This window comes from Heliconius melpomene, chromosome 17 (genome assembly GCF_056956725.1).
Source record: "Heliconius melpomene rosina isolate 202511_hmr_F chromosome 17, ASM5695672v1, whole genome shotgun sequence".
Classification (NCBI taxonomy): domain Eukaryota; kingdom Metazoa; phylum Arthropoda; class Insecta; order Lepidoptera; family Nymphalidae; genus Heliconius; species Heliconius melpomene.
In genome coordinates this window covers 114132-139291 of record NC_140405.1, presented here as the reverse complement: position 1 = coordinate 139291, position 25160 = coordinate 114132, and the positions used below count along the sequence as shown (strand labels likewise).

The 25160-nt window shown below is 38.7% G+C and overlaps 2 protein-coding genes across 10 annotated transcripts; both read left to right on the top strand.

Annotated features, from left to right (window-relative positions):
- On the top strand, positions 1-14623 carry Mob2 (MOB kinase activator 2). Of its 9 annotated transcripts, XM_085201085.1 has the most exons (6): positions 500-1591; positions 2439-2463; positions 5551-5606; positions 10867-11024; positions 13271-13689; positions 13939-14078. In XM_085201085.1, the coding sequence occupies exons 1-5, from the start codon at positions 1355-1357 to the stop codon at positions 13671-13673; spliced, it is 879 nt and encodes a 292-aa protein (XP_085057211.1). In that variant the 5' UTR covers positions 500-1354; the 3' UTR covers positions 13674-13689; positions 13939-14078. The 9 variants fall into 9 exon arrangements, with proteins under 9 accessions (XP_085057214.1, XP_085057216.1, XP_085057210.1 ...); XM_085201088.1 differs by lacking the exons at positions 500-1591; positions 2439-2463 and adding an exon at positions 1-489 and having other exon boundaries at positions 13939-14623; XM_085201082.1 differs by lacking the exon at positions 2439-2463 and having other exon boundaries at positions 505-1591; positions 13939-14623.
- Positions 14624-17182: 2559 nt separating this feature from the next.
- Positions 17183-24325, top strand: Hip14 (palmitoyltransferase Hip14). Its single transcript, XM_085201081.1, has 4 exons — positions 17183-17633; positions 21513-21948; positions 22037-22204; positions 22839-24325. The coding sequence occupies exons 1-4, from the start codon at positions 17383-17385 to the stop codon at positions 23841-23843; spliced, it is 1860 nt and encodes a 619-aa protein (XP_085057207.1). The 5' UTR covers positions 17183-17382; the 3' UTR covers positions 23844-24325.
- The last annotated feature ends 835 nt before the right edge of the window (positions 24326-25160 follow it).

The window sequence follows — 25160 nt, the reverse complement described above, 5'->3', positions numbered from 1 at the left end:
CTCTCTGCTCTCAGGTATACCAACATATTTCAGTCTTATCTAAGAATTAAGATATTGAGATTTTCCTGAGAATTGTTTGAACGTTATGTTTATAATTTATATTTTAACATATTGATTTAGGGAAATCGCCATGAAGCTCCTATATATAAAGTTTTACTAAAATAATGTAAAAATCATTGGTCGTTATTCATATTTTAAGCCAAAGTTGCGCAACATGGCGAGTTTGTCTCAGCTGCTACAATAAAAATTATTTCAGTGATTGATACGCTCTAGTTACCAAGATTTTAAGTTAACAGTTATCTTCTAATTCATATTTTAAAATTAGTGAAGGTGATGGGACAGTCAGTGAATTCGTGTGGCTAAATTGCGATCGATGCAGAGGCGATAGCCGTGCTATCCTGTTTTTGTTGAATAGTGAGCTTAAAAGGAATCCGTCAAGCTGGAGCGACTCCCGGAATATCTGCGTGACACCGTCGACTGGTTCATGGGGTAAGTTACTATGAATTACGACAACAAAAAAGATTGTATTAAACAGGAGACTAGTGAACAACTGAGGACTATTACACTATTGGTCACAAAGAATTCTTTAATGGTACACCAGGTAAAGTTGTGTCAAAGTCGCCCTGGAATCTTGTGTAACATTATGTAGTAAATTAATGTCCAGATAGAGCGTAATGGCCTAAATCAGACATATATGTTTTTTTTTAAATATTGAAAATTTTCAATAGGTGTTTTTAGGTGGAGTGAGATTAATTGTTAGTTTTTTTTAAAAAATTTTTACAATTTGTTTATTTCATTTACCAAATATGCTATTTCTTTAAAAATTTTATATATCAAAGGTGTCAAAATAAACATGAAATATTATTAATACCATGTAATATATTAAATAAATACTTAATTTAATTGTAATAAATGTCATTGTACAAACAATAATGTTATGTTATTGACTAAAAAGTTGAAAGTGAAATATAGCAAACTGTTTAGTCTCATAGTTACTGTCCGCTACCATCATATGCCGCAGCATTTAAGCCAACATATATCTTACTTTTTATTTTTACTTAACTTTTTATCTTGTCTGTTACTTAACTTGTCTGTAACAAAAAAATTACCAAACACAAATTATTTAAGGCTACTAAAATTATATTGCCAACCCCGCTTATGAAGTATATTGAAGTTTACTTAGTTTGTTACTCAATCAATCAAATGACCTTCAATGTTTCAACATCCAATGAGAGCCGTTAGTCAGTGTTGACAAAGAAGCAAGGGGCTTCTATGCTGGCTGTAGTGGGACAAGTGTGCTCGGTGGCCGGCTGGTGGCGGTGGCGGCGGCGGTGGAGCGCGCTGATAAGGCGTGATGTCAGAGAGCGGGCGGCGCCGGCGCGTCAGTACCGCGCGCACCGCACAGCATGGCGGACGACGCCAGCCCGCGCCGCTGGCCCGTCGGCATCCTTCGGCGCAGCGGCGCGCGCGCGGCCCGCCGCGTGCTGCACGTCCAGTACCGCAGCGTGCCGGCCTCGCCCGCGCCCGCCACGCCCGCGCCCTCGGTCGTGCTGCCGCTCGACATCGACGACACCGTCTCTTGCTTCTGCAGGTGCGGTGCCTCATCCTCTATGAGTAACATATTTACACGACCACTTTGAATTGCATTCCCAATACGTAGTAGGAAGCAATACTAATTGCGATACCTACTTGCAGGGGGGGAGCAGAGAGCGGTAACTTGGCGTTATCGCATTATCGCGTTATCGGAGCTCCCACCTGCATGACGTCACGCGCCGCGTCGCTCGCCACTCACCAACCCGTTCTATTGTCTTTGTCTTGATATATCTACTGTTGTGTTGCCTAAGTGTGTGATGTGTGATGTGACGCACACACGCACACCACTCGTGGGTTATTTCCACAGTGTTTATGTATTCATAAACCATAGAGTTTACTTTACCCCACATACCTAATCCCTTCCCGATCCCTTGAAGCAAATTTCAAGTGTAGTAATTATATCTTTTTTTTATTATTAGTAGTTATTGATTAATTAATATAATTTACACTCAAATTAACGATGGAGGCGTTGCGTGTTGAGTAGCGGAACTCTACGCCGCGCTTTTGAACCAAAGCGAAGAAATTTAAATATAAATTGAAATATTTCATTTTCTCGAGTGGGGGTTCACAACTAGTGTGTGTGCTAGATTGGCCCCTATTTGATCCTCATAATTAAGTGTTCTGGATGAATCATCCGCGTCATTATTATCTAACAGATGTCCTTAAATTCTTTCCCAATAATGCGCGAAATAATTTCCTGTTCGTCCCTTCTTGGACAAATAGCTCTAGAAAAGTTTTCATTACTACGTATATGTATTATGAAAGGACAGCTCAAGCAGAGAAATCGGGATTTATCTCGAGGGCAGTATCAGCAGCATATTTACCGCGTGTGTGTATTGTTGCAGGTGAGTGGCGGGTCGCTCGCAGCACGTAAGTGTCTGTCGCTCTCGTGGTCGATCATGAACACAGGACTTCATACACTGACACACTGACATAGTCACTAGACACGTTCAAATTACAGGCTGTAAAAGCCGAAGATTATCTTCATTAAATTTCCTTGATGATGAAATAATTTTCGCTCGTAAGTTTTCAATATACACGTGAAATAAAAATCGATGAAATATCACTTTACAATTTTCAATTATTTAGTATAAATATACAAGGTACCACATCAGGTATCCAGATTTTCAAAATAAAATATAGCCTAAATGTTGCCTAGACATAACAGCCATACAACCAATAAAGTTTTCAAATATTCAATAATACTGGAGATTAGCGTGTACAAACATACAAATAAACAGACAAACATACATCTTTTTTTGTGGATTTGGGCTCTATTATTGTTCCTAAGCCGGGCGGCTTCAATTATTATTTTGTAAATATATTGAATGTACAGACGCGACATTTTTACTTTCTTATATGTATAGATAGGGATTTCATTCGTCGCCAACTTGTTCCCATGCGCCGCAGACGGCCTCTCAAGTTTAGTTGTAAACTAATATTTGAGTACCAGTGACGCTCGGCCTTGACCCGGCGACTCCACCGTCACCGTCGGGAGGCCGGGGGCGGTTGAGCGCACTGCGACATCAGAGCTCAGAGTGGTGATGCTTCAAAGAAGAAAGTCATTTAGCCAATTGTAAAGTTGAGCCGTCGTGGCGCAGCGGCACAAGGCACAGTCACGACTGTTACCGCGACGGTTGTGGGTTCGATCCCCACTCAACGAGGTTAAATATTTATTTACGTTTTTATTTCCATTTCTTCTTTCTGGTGTCGAGACAAAGCCCGGCGTTGAGTTCTGCCACTCAACACGCAATGCCTCGAGAATTCGGCAGAAAGTGGGAAAGGTTTTCTCTGCCTACCCTGCTGTGTGCGGGATACAGTCATTCCAAAGGCGTGTCATGGAATCCTGGAATACATTAGTACGTATGCTCTAGACTTCTAGAGTCCGGGCGCTATTCCGAGATCCATGCACAATGTACGGTAATGTGAACTAAACGAGCTAACATACCTATACTAATTTAATTATAGCTGATAATAATTTATGCTAATAGACAATTTGCCTTTACCAAATGGTTTCAAAAGGTAGTCCATAGACTCGTAAATAAAGACGAACAAGTTATCACACCTACCGACATCTGTAAAAAAAGGAGATTATCAAGCGATTTTGATAAAAAAAATTTATTTGACAGCTAGTGGTTCCCATTTTTTGTTGGTCCATTTCTGACTATGGTATCTATGAGAAAATCACATAAGTCTTAAATTTGCATTAGGTATGTGCGCGACAAATTATAGACGAATAACACAATATCACACCAACCGAATCTGATGATTTTTTATTTAAAAGAATACATTTCAAGGATAGTTTTCGGTTTCGTAGGAATTTCCTTCCACGCGCCACCGAACTGTGGAATAGCCTACCCGCGGCAGTGTTTCCAGGTCGGTACGATATGGGTACCTTCAAAAAGCGCGTCTATCTCCACCTCAAAGGCCGGCAACGCACCTGTAGCTCCTCTGGTGCTGCACGGGGTCGTGGGCGGCGGTGATCATCATCAGATGACCCGAACGCTCGTTTGCCTTGTCCTTTTTCCATAAAAAAAAAAAGTTTGGTGTAAGTTTAGTTAGATTTTGAATATGGGATCCGGTTGAAATTGAAGAAGTTTGGTTTTTTTTTTGTAAAAAAAATTGTACTGTAATAGTTACAAGGAAAAACATTGTTAAAATTGGTATCAGAAGTGAGGTTCCTCATCGTTACATTTTCCAATTTCAAAAAAAAGAATATTCAGATTTTCAACCGACTGCAAAAAAGGTTCTTAATTGGAACACATCTCTTAAGGTTTACTCATCACTTAAAATCGACCGACTACGTTGTACGTTGTTACAGGCTTGCCCTGAGGGTGCCAGGTCCATTGTTTATTATTGAATTTGACCTTGCAACCCAACTATTCAGTAATGTTAGTGATCACAAACACGTGCTCGCGTACTTACACGATAGTTGTGGGTTCGATCCCCGCTCGAGTTCCGCCACCTCACTACAGGAGAACAGTGTATTAACACTATATTCCACCTGCATCTTTTACTGTGCAGGATATCATTATAGGTACAGTTACAATTTGACATGCAATTTTTCCGCCATGTTTATAACAACCGCCGTTGCTAAGCAACAATTTGCAAAGGTTGTTAGAAAACGTAATCTAAAATGTGCTTGCTTAACGCATCTCTCTATTGAAAACTGAAAATAATTTCATAAATATATTTAATAAATATTCGTATAGTTCAAGCGGGCGTAGCCGCGTTCGGGTCCACTAGTATATTCATATAAATAAAATTAAAGGATCTGTCTTCAATATGAACATAACTGTGATTTTGCAAAAGCAAAAGTGCATTATAGATATTTACACGATACGAAAACACAATTAAACAATTTTATTTTTTTGTTTGTTTGTTGTTTGTCCGGATTAGCTGAAACGATTATAATGGGACTAACACTGAAAGATAGAGGCAGTTGTGGAGCAACATAGAGGCTATTTTGACACATCAAAAAGTTATATCAATTTAAAGTATGGTCTTCGAGAAAAAGTTTCTAAAAGTTATTTTATGCAATTGTTTTATTGAATTGGCCAAATATTTCGTTTCCAATGTTTTGTTGTTTGATATTGTTTTGTAAATTATTCATTGTATGGTGATAGATAGAGCAAGAACCAAGGAGGATTTGTGACAATCACAATCACAATGTATAGTGCACTTCCCGCAGACCTAATACATATAAAGATATATGTAAACCTAAGTTTGTTAACTTGACTCGCGCTCGGCCGGTTGAAGCGGGCGAAGCCGCACGGGGGTGGGGACTAATAAGAAGTAAAGTTGAATAATTGATTTAGGGCGCTGATATAGCGTGTTTACGATTGATCTTTATAAATAATATTAATGCTTGTGATTTATGGTGTGATGAATTTAAACTTGCATATTTAACGCTTATTGTAAGATATTGTTTTGACACACATCGTTCCCTTGTTCCAGGTGAGTGCGGCCTGCGGGCCCCGATTGCATGTCTCTATCATGCTGGACTGCCTCTGGTAAGTCCAATTTTATTGTTGAATAAAGGCAAGTCTCGTGGTGCATACATGATTTACAGAAGCTGAGTAATCGTTAGAATACATTATTAGGTATTCTAGATACATTTCGCTATACATCCTAGTAGAAGAGTGGCCGTGGTGGCTTGATGACGTATGCACCGGTTGCGGGTTACCCGGTGTATCTACTCTCTCTACCAGAGATAACATAGTATCAATTTACTCATCTGCTACTCTCAATCTCTTATTTTGAGGGTTCTGTATCTCAAATTAAATAAACCAAACTCTTATAGCTTATAGAATAACTCTGTTGCACGTCTGTCAACATCAATTTTTCAAGCTTAAAATATTAAGTTACTATACGATTACTATTATTAAATATATAAATTTTGAAATGCTTTCAACTATACGAATATTTATTAAGTATATATTTATGAAATTATTTTCAGCTTCTAATAGAATAAATGTAAAATATAAGCCAAAATTATCAAGAGAAGCCGAAAAAGAATAATAACTATAGAAAAGTATTCATATTAGAAAAAATATCTGAGAAATTGAAATGAATAATTAAAATAAGTACCTAGAAAAAATGCCAATTAAAATGAACAAAAATATTCAGTAAACATAACCAAACGAAAAATAAAAATTTAAAAAAACTTAATAAAATCAATAAATAAGGCCGCCTTTGCATACATGTTTTTTTATTTCTTTTCTGTACTATTTGTATTTAAACTAAACTAAAATCACCTATATTGTCAATATTACGGTCGGTCGCGCCGCGCGCGCCGGCTAGTGTACTTAACACTATTAGAATGATGCACAATAAACCATTTCAATCTAGATAAAATACGTTAACAATAACCTAATAAATTTAAATAACCATCACAGATAAACGTTTACCAGCGCGGATTTTTTAATAGATTTTTGAAAGGACAATATTTTTGTAAAACATGGTTTTGAGCTCATTGTGGGCGACCTTTTTTGTACTGTTAGGTTCTGTTGTTCGGTTGTAATTACCATGACAGAATAAGTTGCATGTCAAATTGCAATGTATTTTAAAATATTAGTATATATCGAGAATCTGTTGAGTTTGTTGCCGGCTCTTCTCTGCAGAACTGCCTTCCTTTCACTGTACAAGAATATTTATCCTCTAAATATTCTTGTACAGTGTAAAAAGCTTTACTTGTTACAACTTTTTTACAAATACTTTAAATTTTGGTAGTGGCAAGCTTAGAATATACTGCGAAATTTTATTATTATACACGTATTCTCCTCAGACCCATTAAAGATTTATTAACGTTTTGGAGGCGAAAACTTAGAGTAACAATCTTATCTTTATTTCTCGTTCCTATCGTATGATTGTCACTATGTTTACTATGGCAATGTATACATCCAAAGGACCGGGTTCTTTTGAACCCGTGCATCTTTAAAAAGAAACATAGTAATAATATAAGTCTTTATTTGAGATAACATAATTAGGTTGTGTTACATTTTTGTTTAAATACATTAGTTTATAGTATCTGTTTGCTGATTAGCAAAGGCCTCCTCCAATATCTTCCACGCGTCTCTGTCCTTCGCTACTCTGGTCCATGTCCCCCCGGCAACTGCTTTAATGTCATCCGCTCATCTCTTATAATAATAATAATAATAATAATAAATCTTTATTTCGGACATCCATAATCCATATAAAATTTTGTTAGTATACATTTGCTTAATCTACGTTAGTAATTGATATTATTTATTATTATGTGGGCGTCCTCGTTTTCGGCGCCTGTGACTCAAGAAACAATGTGAGCTTGCTCCATTTATCCTTGCCTCGAATGGTGTGGCCTGCCCATTTCCACTTAAGTTTCTTGACAGTAACAGAAACATATTTTGTTTGGATATAGCTTTTTATTGAAAGCATACTTCTGTGCAATGCATTCTGGCAAGTTCCTATCCTGTGCTTTAGTGGGGGACCATGTTGATGTTGATGACGATGACCAAGGACCATGAGAGGACGGGTAGTATGCAGGTACCAACCAGCTTTCTTTTAATTTTTATATGTATTTGTTTGTTTTTCATTATTTTTTTAAAGCTCCAATACCGCTTCCAAGCATTGCTAATACGTCTCTCGATTTTCTTGGACATTTGTTCGTTTATTGATTTTATTTGCCCCAAATAAACATATTTATTGACATATTGGATACTGTTATTGTTAATGAATATTGGTTCTTGGAATCCGTTAGTCATTATTTTAGTTTTTTGTGTATTCATTACCAACCCAGTTGGTATGGTATGCAAATCTGGTCGGCAAATCTTAGATGTGTCAATTGTTCATTTATCATCATCATTGTGTTGTTTTATTTTTCTTAGAAGAATACATACATATACACATATTTTGACAACTGTTGTTGATAACAATATAAATTTTTAAACTTATTGCATTTGGGTTGACAAGTTAGGCTAGCGCTTGTCCGGTTTGTTTGAAGTTTTAAATAAAGCTTCCAATTCAAAAAAAAAGTTCTAAAACATTCAATTTTTGGGCTAAAAATCGGGACGTAACGCTAAAATCGGTACATCTGACAACGCTGATACGTACGTACATTAAATATAGAGGCAAAGATAAGCTCGGCCTTCTCGGCGATCAGGCCGTATGACGTCAGACACCGCCCCCCCCCCCTCCCCGCCCCCTTATTAGACATGTTGCACTCTGAGAATGACAGAAAACATATTAAATTTATAGAATCCTTTTTATTACTCTCTTGCAAAAACAAGGAGAAATTTGAAATTGGGTATTTTATTTCTGAGATTGCGATGTATCCATACTCGTGCCTATGTACGGTCGTCGCTGCCCACGCGCGTGCCGCGACGTCCACTTATTAGAAAGGAGTATATTCTGTCACGCTATCGTCGTAAACGCGCTCAGTTTTCTAAATGATAGACAGATACATATTGTAAATTATTATCGCGTAGATAAAGTATCAAATAAATAAAATGGCAGCCAAAAGCGCGTGGGCGGGTGACGTTGTTGCTGACGTCACGCACTTCCGAGCAACAGGTGCTCCCGCCTCGTCCCTCCGCCTCGTGAGGCCACGCGCCCCCGATTGCAGCATTTATACGAAATATACCTTGTTTATAGTTCCGCACCCTAAAAGGAAGAAACAGAACCCTTATAGGATCATTTATTTGTTGTCCGCCTGTCCGGTTTAATAGTATATAAAAATAGAAAAAATAAATAACATTCTCCGAAAGTCACCGCGTAATCAAAAAGCATATTGTAAGTCCATCCATAGACCAAAGTCATTACAAAATACAAACTTATAATTGCAGTTCAATTCATACAAAATGAATGCATACATCCGTAAGTTTAAGTTTGACAACTTCAAATTGTACTTCCCGTTGACATACAATCCTATAATTGGTACTAAATCCTCGATAAGCGAGTTCGCTTCGCGTTTTATTGATTTTTTTATCAGTATTCAAATTAAAATCTGTGTGAATGAATGTGCGATGTTGCTGCTGTGCCCTTGTGATGGTACAGGTGGTGCAGGTACCGCCGCCGGGCGCCGCCGTACACTCTCGAGCTGCATTTAGGCCGTTGCAAAGATAAAGTAACTTTAGATGTTTAGCTAAAATACACACACCTACAATTTCTATTGACACACAGACATTATTTTAATACGAAGACTAGATGTGTGTGTGTCGATATAAATAGCGTTGTAAAATATTTGTCTGTGTGGCGCATAGCTCGAATCGGGGCGCGTTGTTTGTTTACGGAAGGTTCCTCATTGCCAAGCCGGTACCTACTTAACAACAGAGTTGCTGTAATGAGTTCCGTGTGGAAAGCGCGGCCACTGCGCCACCACGCCACCATGCCACCACAACACCACGCGATCGTTTCCGTTATAATTTTTAACACCATTATTTCCAGTTCCTGACGTTATTTGACATTTTCTTCTACTATATTTTGTCGAAAAGTTTTCGTAGAATTGTAATCAGCATCGTTGTGGTATCGACTGAGACCGCAGCCCAGGTCCATGCGATTGTGAATTGTAAATTGTAGCTGCTTACACAAGAATGTGCTTGAATATATTTGTTACTTTAATTATGATTATATATATCTAATTTAGCTACGACGTATAACGTTAATATGTTATACATGTTATGAACAAATATAAAGACAAATGAAATATATTATTTAGGCTTAAAAGAGGATTTTGTTCTAAGAGGTCACCGTTGCGTTGTTAGTCTGCCGTCAGGCAGTTGGCACGACGCCCGCGCCCGCGCACGTCACCACTCATATCACTGCAGTCGAGAGCGCGCCAGTCAGCCAGTCACGTATGTGAAGAGGGCGCTCGCGCACGCGCAGTGCACACGGTCTGTCATGACAACTGTGTCACTGAGGGGGCTGGGCGCGGAGGCACGACGGAGCGGCGGGGGGAGGAACACCCGCTCGCCCTGCGCTCAGTCGTCACCGAGATGTGTCACGCGGTGGTATTGGGTGTGTTGTTCTCGCTGCCGTCGTACTTGTACTCGGCGGTGCCGTTCAGGTGAGCCCGTCCGTCGGCGTAATTCTATAGTTATATTGGGCTTCCGCCATAGAACACCTGGTGCTAACGACGGTGCTGATCCATCCTTAAATATCGTTGAAATCCTACTTGAGACAGATAACGTCAGCTTTAGTGAATTTCTTTGTTGAATCGGACTGTACGCAGAGGCGTGATGGCGCAATACTCAATCATTGTTTACGTAGATAACGACATGTGGACATAATGCAATTATTAGACGGGCATGCTCGTTGTCCTCCGTGACTGGTGCGAGCTCAACCTTCGGCGCACTGCTTATTGCAGTCTGAACCGGCACGGCAGTGCGGTGACCGCGTGCGGAGGGCTGCGAGTCGAATATTGGAAATATTTGCACTTTTTAATATTTTTTTATCATTGAATCCTGAAAATATGAATAAGTTACAAATTACTCTCTTTTACATAAAGTAATCCTAAAAGTGGAACAGAACACCGGCAATGTTTGCCAGAATAGAACCTTGTCGTGCCGCGTAAATAGATTAAATATATTAATTATAATTGAACTGACTTATAATAATCTATAATTAAAATTTGCTTTTGTACATTTCTACGCGTGTATTGTTGTAATTTATTATATATAAATAAGCTTAACTAAATATACGCGATAAGTTCGCGACATGTGTCCCTTCAATTTGAGGTAAAAGATCCTTGAGCGTTGTGGAGCAATCGGTTAAAAGCTATTGTGCTTCCGTTTCCAGGAAGGCGCGGCGAAAGGAGCGAGAGGGCGAGGGCGCGGGAGACCCCAAGCTGTACCTGCAGGAAGCGCTGCTGGAGCGCAAGCTGCCCGAGCTCGACATGCGCCAGCTCGTGGACCTGCCCGACGGACTCGACTACAACGAGTGGCTCGCGTCGCACAGTCAGTAATTAACAACCACAACGGCTCACGCTGTGTTTAGTGCCGCCGTAAGCGCGGCGGGTTGTGGATTCGATCCCCACTCGAGGAAATGAAATTGTACTTTTAACTTTGCAAATAATCCTTCCCGTCTTTCCATTGCATTATAGCGAGTACATACTTACCGCCCTTAGATAGATTTAAAATAAGCAAACACTTTTTTTTACGAACAAACAAATACAAATAAAATTCTTAAAGGTTTAAAATTACAATATATTTAGTGAATAACAGTATATATATCCAGCCTAAAATTGTTTCTAAGTAGGCACACTTAACTTTAAATATTCGTATAATTCGAGCGAGCGAAGCAGCTTAGGTCCACTAGTATTAAATAAATATATAATCGTATAGTGCAGGCGTGCAACTTTACTCACTTTCAACATAAGGGACGTCGCACAGTGGGGCCAGAGACCGACCCTCACTTGTACCACCAAATCAACTAACCAGTTACGCCTTCTAAAATGCATGGAATGTTATTAAAAACGTTTTTTTATTAGTTAGCAAGGCACATAACATTACTCTTATTAGATTATGGGACAATTTAGACTCGGCAAAAACAAGTTAAGTTAGATTGGTGCTCCATATGGAAGTCTGTCATAAGTCGTTCCTGGCCCAGGAGTACATCTCACATGAAGAAGACAGAAGACTCTCTTACGGCCTCTTCATTCTCACTGTGATATCCTCGCTAGTACCTGTCAATCTGTGTATCTCTTCATCTTCATTACTGAACATACTCCCTAAGTATACCACCTCACTCACTTGTTCTAATATCTTACCATTCACACTGACACTGCATTCCGTCCTCTCTTCATTTCTTTCACTCTGGCGTAACTTTTTCTAAATCTGCAGCAAATATGAAAGTGTCAATATACAGGGAACACTGACACTGTATAATGCTACCCCGAATGGAGCAATTTCAAACTGTAATGTTTTGCCCGCGGCTTGTAAGCCGAAATTGAAATTGGCAAAATATTACTTCGTTATTCCAGGCTGTAATGCCAATGATTATTTTTGCCATAAGTATGTATACTTATGCAGCCCCGTGGCATTCCTCTCCTCCTTTACTTCATTTTTGTTCACTTTTTTAGTAGTAAAGACTGACAGTTGTGTCTTTTCTTCTACACCAATAATGCTAAGTTGCAAGTATAAAATAGCCGCAATTGCCACTAATAAGCCTTTAATATTTAACATACACGCCAATTACGCTTTTTCAATAAAATATTTTAAAAATATAGAAGTGAGTAAAAGTAATATCTCACAATGTGCCCTTTTGCTGCACTATAACTTGCAATATGGTGCAGTTGTGCCCTATAGGCTTATGATATCTCTGTTTATATTATTACTAAAAATACTCCAAAAATTAGGCAGATAAATTATGTTTTCCTGATGCCGAATATATATATAACTCAATTTTGTAGAAAATGTTGTATGTCTCGGACACTAGAAAATATTTACTTAAGGAAGAGAAAAAAGGCACTAAAATATTTTTACTTATCTGAGGATGAATTTTCCATGTGTAACACTAAACACTAAAAATAAATTAATTAATTAAGAAATCGGTCTTAATTGCACGTTAATTAATATAACTAAATAACTTATCGATAAACATAACCTACTTCAGTTTTATGAGAACTGAGTGCGTTATGAAGCATGTCATTAATAAGTAATATAATAAGGGGAACCTGTATGAGCCCGTATGAACCAGTATGTCGTCGGTGCACGCGGCGCCTTCAGAACTTGGAGTCTTGGTTCCACGTGTGGTGTGCATGCCAACTGCTTATTTAAAATTATTAGTTAATTAGGAATTTTGTGAAATTGGCAAAATATTACTTCGTTATTCCAGGCTGTAATGCCAATGATTATTTTTTTTTCATTTTTGGTGACCAGTCAAAGCGCGGTGTTGTGTTCCGCCATTCAATCCGCAACGCAATGTTTCGAAAATTCGACTACCCTGCTATATGCGGGATGTAGCGGGTGAAACTGAAAAAAAAAACTTTGTGATGATGGTATAGTGGTGTTTTTTGTGATTTTATATTTAATTCTTAATTTCTGCCATAATTTTATGTGAAGTTTTAAGCTTTAGTGAATATAACGCCATACATATATGTAATGTTATATTTTCTACTTCGTAAAACCACGTTCATCGTTCACGTCCACGTTTTCATAATAATTTGTATTTTGTGCATAATGACTGATCGGTCACTCCGCAGCGCTGGCGCTGTTCGACCACGTGAACCTGCTGTACGGCACCGTGTCGGAGTTCTGCACCGCGGCGTCGTGCGCAGACATGACGGGACCGAGTGGGCGCTCCTACGCGTGGTACGACGAGCGCGGCAAGAAGTCGCGCGTGGCGGCGCCGCAGTACGTGGACTACGTGATGACGTTCACGCAGAAGACGGTGACCGACGAGGGCGTGTTTCCCACCAAGTACGCCAACGAGTTCCCGGCCGCTTTCGAAGGTGTGGTGCGGCGCGTGCTGCGCCTGCTGTTCCATGTGGTGGCGCACATGTACGCCGCGCACTTCCGCGAGCTGGCGCTGCTGCGTCTGCACGCGCACCTACACCTCACCTTCGCGCATCTCACCGCGCTCGACCGCCGCTTTGCGCTGCTTGACCACAAGGAGACCGAGGTACGGACAGATTAGGGTTGCCAGGTCGCCAAACCTAAAAGCGAGACCGTCCAGTCCGTCAAAATGGGCCAAAAAAGCTGAACACTACGTCACCGATTTTATTTCTTAGTATTAGTAACAATAACAAATTTACCGTCAATGTAACCTAGAAGTTCAACAAGTGCAATTGGCGATGTCGATATCGATCTAGATGCATGTACTGGCTGTTACACACAATGGTGTAAACATTTATATATTTGTCGGTTGCAGGTTCTCCGCGACCTGGAGGTGGCGCTGCGGCTGTCGGAGCCGGCGGGCGCGGGGGCGGTGGGTGCGGCGGGTGGTGCGGGGGCGGAGGCGGCGGGCGAGGAGGCGTCGCCGCGTCGCCGCTCGCCGGTGGTGACGCAGCCGCTGGCCTCCGCGTGACCGCAGCGCCGCACCCGCGCCCCGCGCCCTCCGCCGCCGCCGCCGCTCCCGCGCGCGCCCCCCGCCCCCCGCAGCGTACTTAAGAATCGTAAGATGCGCGTGTACGTTTCGTAAGTTGAAGATTGTTAACTCTATTGTAAATATTTCAATCTGTTAAGTAGTTTTAGGTGATTATGATTAGTTTATAAATTTGTGATTGCTTTGGTTGTAAATAAAAGTGATATTTGTTTAACTAATAAACTGAAAGCTTTATGCGTTTGTTTAATTTTCCTTCAACACTCGGACCGACGATGTCAGCTCGTCTTTCTAAGATATTTAGTTAAGTGAGAGGAGTATGGACGCACGGCTGTTACAGTTCGTAGTCGGGCGGAAGTGTTCCACCGGTGTCCATCCTGATAAATCGTCCAAGCTGAAAATATGAAGCTATTTATTATATAAGTCATAAATTACTTCTTTGTCTTTACCCTTTCAAGGCTGTGATAGTGCAATGGTAGATGAGTACTTAATAAAAATTGTAACATTTGTTTAACTTGTGTCCTTATTTTGAACCTTAGATATCCTCATTTCCCAAGTTGTCACATGATCTCATACCTAGATCTAGTAACTAGAGTTTTACTGCTTTCGCGATTTTTTGGGAGACTGTTTTCTTAATATATATACCTATAAATGTAAATATACACGAAAAAAAAACCATTGTTTAATAACATTTCTTTAACTTTTTTAAAAATATGTATATAAATTAAATATACTGTTTGTAAACTGATTTATATAAAAAAATCAGTTTCACACTGTATCCCGCATCCAGCAGGGTAAGCAGAAGGATCCAAGTGTCAAGACACTCCTTGTTCCACTGTCCGCCGAATTATAGAGGCATTGCGTGTTACATAATAAATGGTGGCGCTCAACGCCGCGCTTTGCCTCCACACCAAAGCGAAACGAAGTGAAAAATATGTAAATTTGAATAAATATTTCATTTCCTCGAGTGGGGATCGAACCCGCAGCCAATCAATTTTACAGTCATACTTTGTGCCCTTGCGCCAGCACTGGCTGCAGCATCCATCCATACCTATATTATAAATTCGAAAGTAACTCTGTCTGTCTGTCTGTCTGTCTGTCTTTTACGCAATCAGGGCCAAACCGCTAATTTAATTGTAATAAAATACACATATAGAGATACATGAGAGTACCGGGATGAACATAGGATACTTTTATTTCTTATATTTGTAATATTGTCGATATATACTAATATATTAAAATACATTTTAATTTGACATGCAATTTATTCCGCCATGTTAATAACAATCGTCGCTACGCGTTGCTAAGCAACGGCTTGCAAAGTTTGTTGTTTTAAGAAAACGTCACCCAAAGTGAGTTTGCTTAATGCATACATGGGGCGTGCTGATATATATTTGTATACATTAACAAAAATTAGATGATTTCTATAATTTGATATTCATCTTTATGAAAATAAATATAATAGTCACTTTTAGCATTTTATCTAGATTGAAATTATAGTTTACTGTATAACATTCTAATAAATAATTAAGAAGATGTCACTGTTATGGAATGACCTAGCCTACGAGTGGTATAGTATGACCGACGCGAACGGGCAGATGACTTTGATGGTTTTGTAAATTTTTATATATTTTCGAATTACTGTTAATTTTTATTTAATTATTTGCTGCTTATAATTAATTTATCTCAGTTCGGTTATCTATACCGATGTTATACACTTAAAATATCGTAATTTTAATCATTTCGGATTTTATTTAATATTGTTCGCAAAAATTATTAATTAATTAATATAGAAAAATGTTTAGTACGCGCGCACGGCAAACTGTAGGTACTTATTCTAATATTGATAATTTCCTTTACTTACTTTTACTTTTTTTGTTTGTTCATTTCGGTTACTCAGATATTTTTTCTAATAATAAATCTCCACTTATTATTATTTAACTTATTTTAATTATTCAGGCTTATATTTTTTGCGGGCGTAGCCGCGTCCGGGCCCACTAGTATATATATATATATATATTTACGTTTAAAATTATATACAGGTTGTCCCGTAAGGATAGCTTTGTATACACGAATGTATTATTGTTGAATATTGCTACTATTTCTTTGCTTTTATTAAGAAAAGATTGAGTCTTTCTAATTAAAATGACATTTATTCCTCGTTTATGAAAAAATAAATAAAAATATTCTGAGCTTTCTGGAAATTTATTATAGAAACATCTCCAACTGATGTAAATTTTGAAAAGATTACATTGTTACGAGAGGTAAATTTCCATTTCTTCGCTCTGGTGTCGCGGAGGTGAGGCCGTCGCGTCGTTGCGCAGCGGCACAAGCGTGTCACTGTAACGCGACGGTTGTGGGTTCCCACTCGAGGAAGTGAAATATTTATTTACGCTTATCTTTCTATTTTCTTCGCTCTGGTGTTGAGGCAAAGCGCGGCGTTGAATTCTGCTACTCAATACGCAATGCGTCCAGAAATCGGCAGAAAGTGGGGAACGGAATGTTTTAACACGAGGTTCCCTCTGCCTACCCTGCTGTGTGCGGGATATAGCGTGAAGATGATTTAATTTTTTTTTTAAATTTACCTATATTTATAATCAAGATTTACATGTCTGTGTCTATTGTCTGTTTTTTTGATGATGGCCTTACGTTGTATCTATTTGAAATCTATTGATTATCTTCTAGTTGTAATCTTTGATGATATAATCGTCGATACGGATTCCAGTGAGTTACTAGCTAAGCTTAGCTTTGCATTAGTGTGAGTGTTCATATATCGGAGACGTCACTCAACTCGCTGTATTTTGACGACCGACATACTCGTACTGATAGCAGCGGCACAGATTTCTTACTAATTGTTTTTGATTTATTAAAAGTGAAAGAAAATTGGCACTATCACAAAAGGACAAAATATCGTGGGCACAAGGCTGTTTCTGATAATATAACGAAAGGATTTGTTTCCGACGAGAGTTACTCGCATGTCATACAAATGTTCGAATGTACTCTGTACTCTGTAGTGTCGCGAACTGACACTTCGACACGAATATTTGACATTTGGCAAACCACAGATAATATAACCCAATAAATAGAATGAACGCTGCGGTTGTGCTGATCACATACACCTAATGTTGAACGTATCTAAAGTAAATCAGAAATGTCAATAAATGGACTTGACAGTAGTTTCTTTTCGTTATCAATAATTAATAGGAGCGATTGTGAACAGTGTGGATGTGGTTGCATAGCGATGTGATGACGAAACCGTGAGGACCGAGGAGCATGTACGACAGCACGTGCGGCGCCGCCGCGACGGGGCAGTGCGGCCAGGCGCAGCGCGAGGGCGAAGGGCCGCCGCCGCGCGAGCCCCCGCCGGCGCCCGTCGAGCGCGACTACAGCGGGTTCGACATCGTGAAGGCCACGCAATATGGGGCGTACGCGCGCGTCAAGGAGCTGGTGGAGGCAGGTTGGGACGTCAACCAGCCGGACCACGAGACGGTCACACTCTTACATTGGGCTGCAATTAATAATAGGTACAGTACAGGTTAATGTCATGACCGTGTGCAAATACGTATTACTTACACTTAAAGGTAAACATGTTCATTTAATACAATTTTGCTTTAGTTGGCCATATATTATTACTTGGCTTGATTTCATATTTGTCAATAATTAATATTCAATGGTGCAAGAAACAACAAAAAAGTTGTGAATAATGAAATTATTTTCCAATACCATTAAATTTAGTTCCCACCTAGTAATGTATTGTTGTGACTAGTTAAAAGGTGTTGTTGCTGAATGGATTTTACAATTTTTTGAGCTAATGTTATTTCATGATAAACCTCTGTTCATTAGAATTTTTGTTAACAGTGTGTCAAAATATATAATTTTTAAAATTGAAAAAAAATTTCAAGTGCTAACTAACTAACTCTATATTTCATTATAAATATCACTGCAAATAAATTTTGTTTATAATGTTTACTATCTTTATCACCCAACAGTGATAAGACCTGTGCCCAACCTGATGAGGTCTCATTGAATATGGGAAGAAATTTCTTGGCATTCCATAGATTCACCATGCGGTTGCCAATGGTGACACATGAGTAAAGATCTCAAAACAGTCCCCTGAACAATAAATAGTTTTAATACTGTAAATTTTTGTGTTGAAAAAAATAAGTCTCATTAAGTTTCTTACACTATACTCGATTCACGAAGGAAAGAGATAAAAGGTAAATATGTCAGAAAAAGGTTCTTGTACATGACAGGTTTGATGGAGTTATTATATTAATTTTAAAAAATATTGATCTATGTATCTATGGAAGTACTAAACTAAATGAATGAAAGATATAGCACAGTAAATAATATTATCTTATTATAGAAATAGCATAAAGCTCAAAAAAAAATATTTATAAAATTCATAAATATTTTTTTTACAATATTTATAAAATTCATAAATATTTTTTTTACACTACAATATCCAATTATTTTCTATAATAAATTCTGAAATACAGTTAAGAAAAAGTAAAATAAATGCAAAACCTATGTCACGTTTGAATATTGTCGGTTGAATTGCATTAATTTGAACTATAGCATAGACATTTTTTATATTATAAGCACTGTGTTTAGTGAAAAAAAAAATGTTTTATTATTATGTCATTAATTAGGATAAAGTTATAAGTATTGATTATTAAAAAAAAAGTTATTTTTATAATTAGGTATATTTTCAAATTTTATAAAATTGAATTTTATAAAAAACAGTAATTATGTTAAAAGAAAGAATACGAAAAGAAGTACGTAAAAAGAAATTAATGCAAAAAATAAAGATTGTGTGGTGGGTTGCTTATTTTTATTTAAATTTAATAATTTTTAAATACTTGATAAGCAAAAACTCCCAAAAGCCAGCTTCTCAAATTTGAGACATATTTTAATAGTATAAAAATAAGTGACATACTGTAATTATGAACATTGTAATTATAACAAGTGAACATTTTATATTGAAATATTTTGTCATCCGTCAGATTGTATTTGCCATTTGTTTTCAGTTATTTTCATTGAATTTTCGTGATTCCATTATTATTTTTGTTATTTTTATTAATAAAAACTTTAGCAGTAGAAGCTTGGTAAAGGCGCATTGACCATGGGATAATAGAAGAGCAAAAGATGCAAAAAATTAATCATATAATATATTTTTTAAGGGTAACATACAGTACAATTAGAATATATTATTCTACAAACACACTATAAATATTACATACACCAATCAAGTTTCCACAAACTACTTTCTCATAAATCTAAAGAACAACAATTTAAGTACATACAAAAACAAAAAAATGGAAAACTTCCGTACATGACAAAAAGATACAAATAATCCACCAATCTAATATCGAGACCTAACCAAGTACAAAATAAAATAAAAAACAATTCATGAAAGTTTCTTTAAATAGCCCTTGAAATTATTGAATTTTAAATGAAATATGTCTAAGTTGTTATGCTTATCATTAAAAGTTTTGCATGCACGTGACACAAACTTATTAGAGGCATATTTTGTATTAAATTTACTAACTGCAGGTTTATTACGTACACCCAATCTATGACACGCAAAGTTTATTTTACTTATGAGAAGGGGAGAATCGATCATATTCTTATCTCTAAGATCAAGGCAATTCTCCAGAGATATATCTTTTAATATCTTAATAAGAGGTTCTGCGTTGGAATGTCTCTGTTTTAAGTGACGAAGGAACTTGTTGTATTCAATTCTACTAGTGTAAACTTTATATTGAGGATTCCAACATGTGGAACAATACTCCAAGACTGATCGAGACTGAGTGAGATGGAAAATCCTTGCTTTTACGTTTAGACTTTACATATGACCAAAAATATTTACTGTTGATTTTAATTTTATATTCAATGCTACTAATATATCTATTACTAGCGGACGCGCGCAGCTTCGCCTGCTTATTTGCACTTTTAGAGGCGAATTCTAATAAACCATCAACCACGTGATCAATGACATATGTTAAAGAGTCTAAATTTAAAATTTTATATAATTCTGTGGCGATTTAAAATTTAAAACTTTCAACCCCTTATTTGCACCCTTAGGTGGTGAATTTTGAAAAATGATAAAACACATGTTCAATGAAATATTTTTAAGAGTTTGTATTTCAAATTTCATAAAAATCGGTGCAGGTTTAATTTTTTTTCCATACAAACTTTCAATCCCTATTTCACCCCTTTAAGGTTAGAATTTTTCAAAATCCCTTAGTGGATGTCCAGATTACGAAAGTAAACATCTCTCCAAATTTCACGTTTCTACCAACAGCGGTTACCGCTGTGCGTGCGTCTTGCCTCAGTGAGGACAAGTCCTTTTATATATATAGATAACAATCATCTTCCATCATTTTCTGCCTGTCTCTAAGACTAGAAAATAATCTATAATGTTTAATTTGTTCATATACTTTCATTTACAATGATATTTTAGCTTCTTTTTTAGATTTTTATTAGTGCACGATTATACCATACCGGGTATTTACTATTAAACTTAGTGTTTTTTGTGGGAACATGTATGTCAATAATACCATTTAAAATTTTATAAAAATTTACTACAGACACATCAATACTGTCACCATTTAGATGAGAAAGACATTCATTAATTGCTTCAAAATCGGTTGCCCTGTATAATTTAATGGAATGTGACTGACCTCCAGATGATTTTTCTCGTAGTAATGATAAATGAATTCATTTATCAAATGTCAGGCAGGATAGCTGACAGCTCATGTAATAATTAAACTAAGTATACCATTGACTTTGAAAAGAGCAACTGTTGAGTTTCTTGCCTTCTCTTCTCAGCAGAACTGCCTTCCGAACCGGTGGTAGCTTTTTGTTCATATGTTCATTCGACGATTCAAAAGTGCTTGTTATAAGTGTATTTGAATAAAGAATATTTTGAATTAGAATTACTAATACAACAAGTAACTTTTTATTTTGTATAAAATTATTTGACTTTGACTAAACAAACTTGAATGGGCCAAGTTAGACAGTTACGACGGCTGCAGTTGGAGGGTTAACGTAATACGATTTTTATATATAAACTTATATTGATAAAATTTTAAATTTAAGTACAAGTTAAATCTAAAACTAAACTATATCTAAGATTACTGCTTTTAATGGTAGAAAAAAAGTAATCTATTTAAACCTAAATGAATCTAACTTAACATACACTTAACTATTCCACGATGGAATAATAAGTGTGGGAAAAAGAGAAATTTCTTTCCCACCTTGTCTCTCCCTTGTCAGCATTTTGTGGAGCTCGGCCGTCTATCAGACGGACATTATAATACTAAATAAGTTATTCGCCTGTGACACCGAGAGCTATATAACGAGATTAGACGATATTCATGTAAGTATATGATTTACAGGAAAGAAATCATAGAGTACCTGCTGTCTAAGGGTGCTAAGGTGGATGCCGTCGGCGGTGAGCTGCAATCGACGCCGCTGCACTGGGCCACGCGGCAGGGGCACCTGGAGGCCACGGTGCTTCTGGTGCGCGCTGGCGCCGACCCCGCGCTCCGCGACGCTGAGGGCTGCGCGTGCCTGCACCTGGCGGCGCAGTTCGGGCACACGGCCGTGGTGGCGTACCTGGTGGCGCGTGGCGCGGCTCCGGACGCGCCCGACGCCGGCGGCATGACGCCGCTCATGTGGGCCGCGTGGAAGGTGTCCGCCGTGGACCCCGCGCGCCTGTTGCTCACGCTGGGCGCCTCCACACGCCCCGCTGACCGCTCGCACGGCAACACCGCGCTGCACTGGGCTGTCCTCGCGCGCAACACCACCGCCATCTCCACACTTATATTATACGTCAGTACCACTCCTGGTCCTACAGCCTCCCATGCAGTATATGTGTCACCTACCTTATTGTACAACTGCATATTGCAAACGTCCGCAGGGTAACGCGAGCCTGGACGTGCCCAACCTGCGAGGAGTGACGCCGCTCACCATGTTGGAATCCAGCGCAGACTCGATTTGGGTCGGCTCAAAAGTGTCGGACAAAATTAAAGAACACTCTGTGATATCTTCAAAGAGAAATATTTTCCGCAGATTAGCTTATGACAGAGTAAGTTCAGAAAAGTGACACGGTTTGAATTAATTACTATTTTTAGTTTACATTCAACTTCTATCTATATAGTCATTAAAATTTAAATCGATATCTACAGGGTGGAAGTGTCAGCGATCTATTTACGGAAACAGCATATAGGGTAAAATATTTTAAACCCATAACTAAAGAAATTAATTAATATATCTCAACAGTTTGGACGTAGTACAACAGTAGGCACACATACACATACTACTAAGCTTATCTGTGCGACGTTGCTGCTTTGACAGGCTAGTGTGTGTTTATGTTATTCTTTACAAATTGCGTTTTATTTTAAAACGATTATATTAGAAGAATATTTAAAATGGAGCGGGTAACCCCGAATAGGGTAGTAGGTGTAGCGTCGAGGAATAGCAGATGTCATTGGTTGACAGCTATGGCGTGAGATGTTCGCCAACTAACCTATTGGCTCCTAATCTATTGTAATTTTGCTAATCTTGTGAGATTTATTGTAAAACTGTTATGTAAACATTGTAGAATATAAGTGTGACTTTTGTTTGAACATCTCTGTTGCTACAACGCCCACAAATGAATAGTGACAGCCAAGACCGTTATGAGGCCCCTTCTGATGCTTCTACATATATATATATTCCAGAAATTCCGATGGTGGTGTGTGGTGAGCATCCCGTTCCTGGCGTTTTACCTAACGGGTCTCGTGCTGGAGTTGGAGGCGCTGTACCTGCTGAAGGCCTTCCTGCTCGTCTGCTTCTACGCGCTGCTACATTTCCTTACAAACGCACTCTTCGATGAGGAGCTCAAAAACATCTTCCCGCTGAGCGTGTACCTCGCCACCAAGGCGTGGTTCTACATCACATGGGCGGCGCTAGTGGCGCCGGTGGTGGGCGGTGCGGCCACGACGGCCTTCCTGGCGTGCTCACTAGCACTGTGGTACACGTTCGTGCGCGCGTGGCGCAGCGACCCCGGCGTCATCCGCGCTTCGCGCCAAGAGCGCCTGCGGACCATCCTGGAGCTGTCGGAGCGCGGCGCCGGGGGTGGCTTCGAGCCCGCGCGCTTTTGCTCCGCCTGCCTGCTGCGCCGCCCGCTGCGGTCCAAGCACTGCTCCGTGTGCAATCGCTGCGTCGCCAAGTTCGACCACCACTGCCCCTGGGTGGCCAACTGCATCGGTGCCGACAACCACCGCTACTTTGTGGGCTTCCTGGCTAGCCTACTGGTCATGTGCGGCTGGATGCTATGGGGGGGCGCGCGCTCACTGGCGGCGCGTTGCGGGCCAGCGAGCGGACCCGGCGCGCTTCTGGCTTGGGCCTCGTGTGATGCCTGGCTGGCCTGGGTGATGCTTAACGCCGCCTTCCATCTGTTCTGGGTGGCCGTGCTCACGTGCTGTCAGCTGTACCTGGTGGTGTGCCTCGGCATGACCACCAACGAGCAGCTGAACCGCGGGCGCTACCGGCACTTCCAGGCGCGCGGCGGGCGCTCGCCCTTCACGCGTGGACCGCTCAATAACTTGGCGGACTTCCTGGGCTGCCGGCTGTGCGGGCTGCTGGCGCCGCGCACGCGCGACTGGGCCGCGGCCGGCCTGGACGACGACGTGGATGCCGACGACGCCGCCCTGCTGCGCCGCGCCGACGACCACTGCGTATAGACTCACCTAGACTAACTAAATAGCATACGTTTTTATGAATTGTTCCATTTCTTATTATTAACACAAATTTTTGAGAGTACAATATGAATTATAACATAGTAACATTGTACAAAATGCCTCATGACACACGTTTCGGCGGCTTGGTAGTTAGCATCAGCCAGTGTGTGAGTGATGTCAGTCAGTCAGTATTAGCACGTTTGTTTAGTGAGTGTTGGATGTAAATACTTTTAACGTATGTATATTTTATCCCAGATATTTAAATAAACTTTTTCTAGACTTAGGTATGCTTCATATCAAGTTAATGTAACGATCAACATATTCTAAAGACGTATTCCTATGGTTTATTAAATTTATACTGCTCCGCTTCCGAAGAGAGTCCTGAGGTCTAACTCTTTGACTGCTGTCTTTGTAAAAAAAGATGGAAAATTATATATTACAAAATGATACCAAATGCATTTGAATTAAATAAACAAATAAAAATATATTGTTTTTTATTTTTATTCCTTTACGTTACATATTATACATAAGTTAATGAAGTATATAAATATAAGTTCAATTAGCTTTTCAAATGATTTATTTTAAATTTATCAAAATTTTACAAAATTGGTCATAACTTGGTCTTTTAAGTACTCAAATATTTGTATACAATATGTCTATAACTGTATCTCTATATAAATGTATATATGATATCAATGTATGTATTTATGTATATATATATATATATATATATATATATATATATATATGTTTCATCACTAACAATGTTCTCTAACTATTAGTTTTTACAAATAAGAGGTGGCCTGTAAGACCTCGCTTACAGTGACCGCCGTGAGGCCGCCTTTGAACTGTACTATATTTACTTTGCGCAATAAATTGTTTTTTGAATTTGATTTGTATTTATTTTATTTTATTTTATTAAGTTTACCAACGGCTCATACATTATTATATTTCAGTAAATCTAACTTAAAAACTAAAAACAATTAATGTACTGCCACTTAAAGATAAACACTGCATGCAATATAAAGTGGTTGTGAACAATCGTGAAATGGTAATTTATATAAACATAGCTTTGCAAATAAATAAGCGCGTATCAAAATTATATAAAAATATACTAAAACTAACTTAAGGGATACACACATACATATATACCATAAATGGGTACATACCCAGGAGCATCAGTAATAACATAATTTACACACATTGTATTGCTTTCTTAAAAGCTGTTATAGACATTTTAAAGATATCAATATTGGTGGACACGCTACATTTCTTGTTATAAAGTGAGCTTAGCCTTGTAATAGGAGAATTAGAACCCAA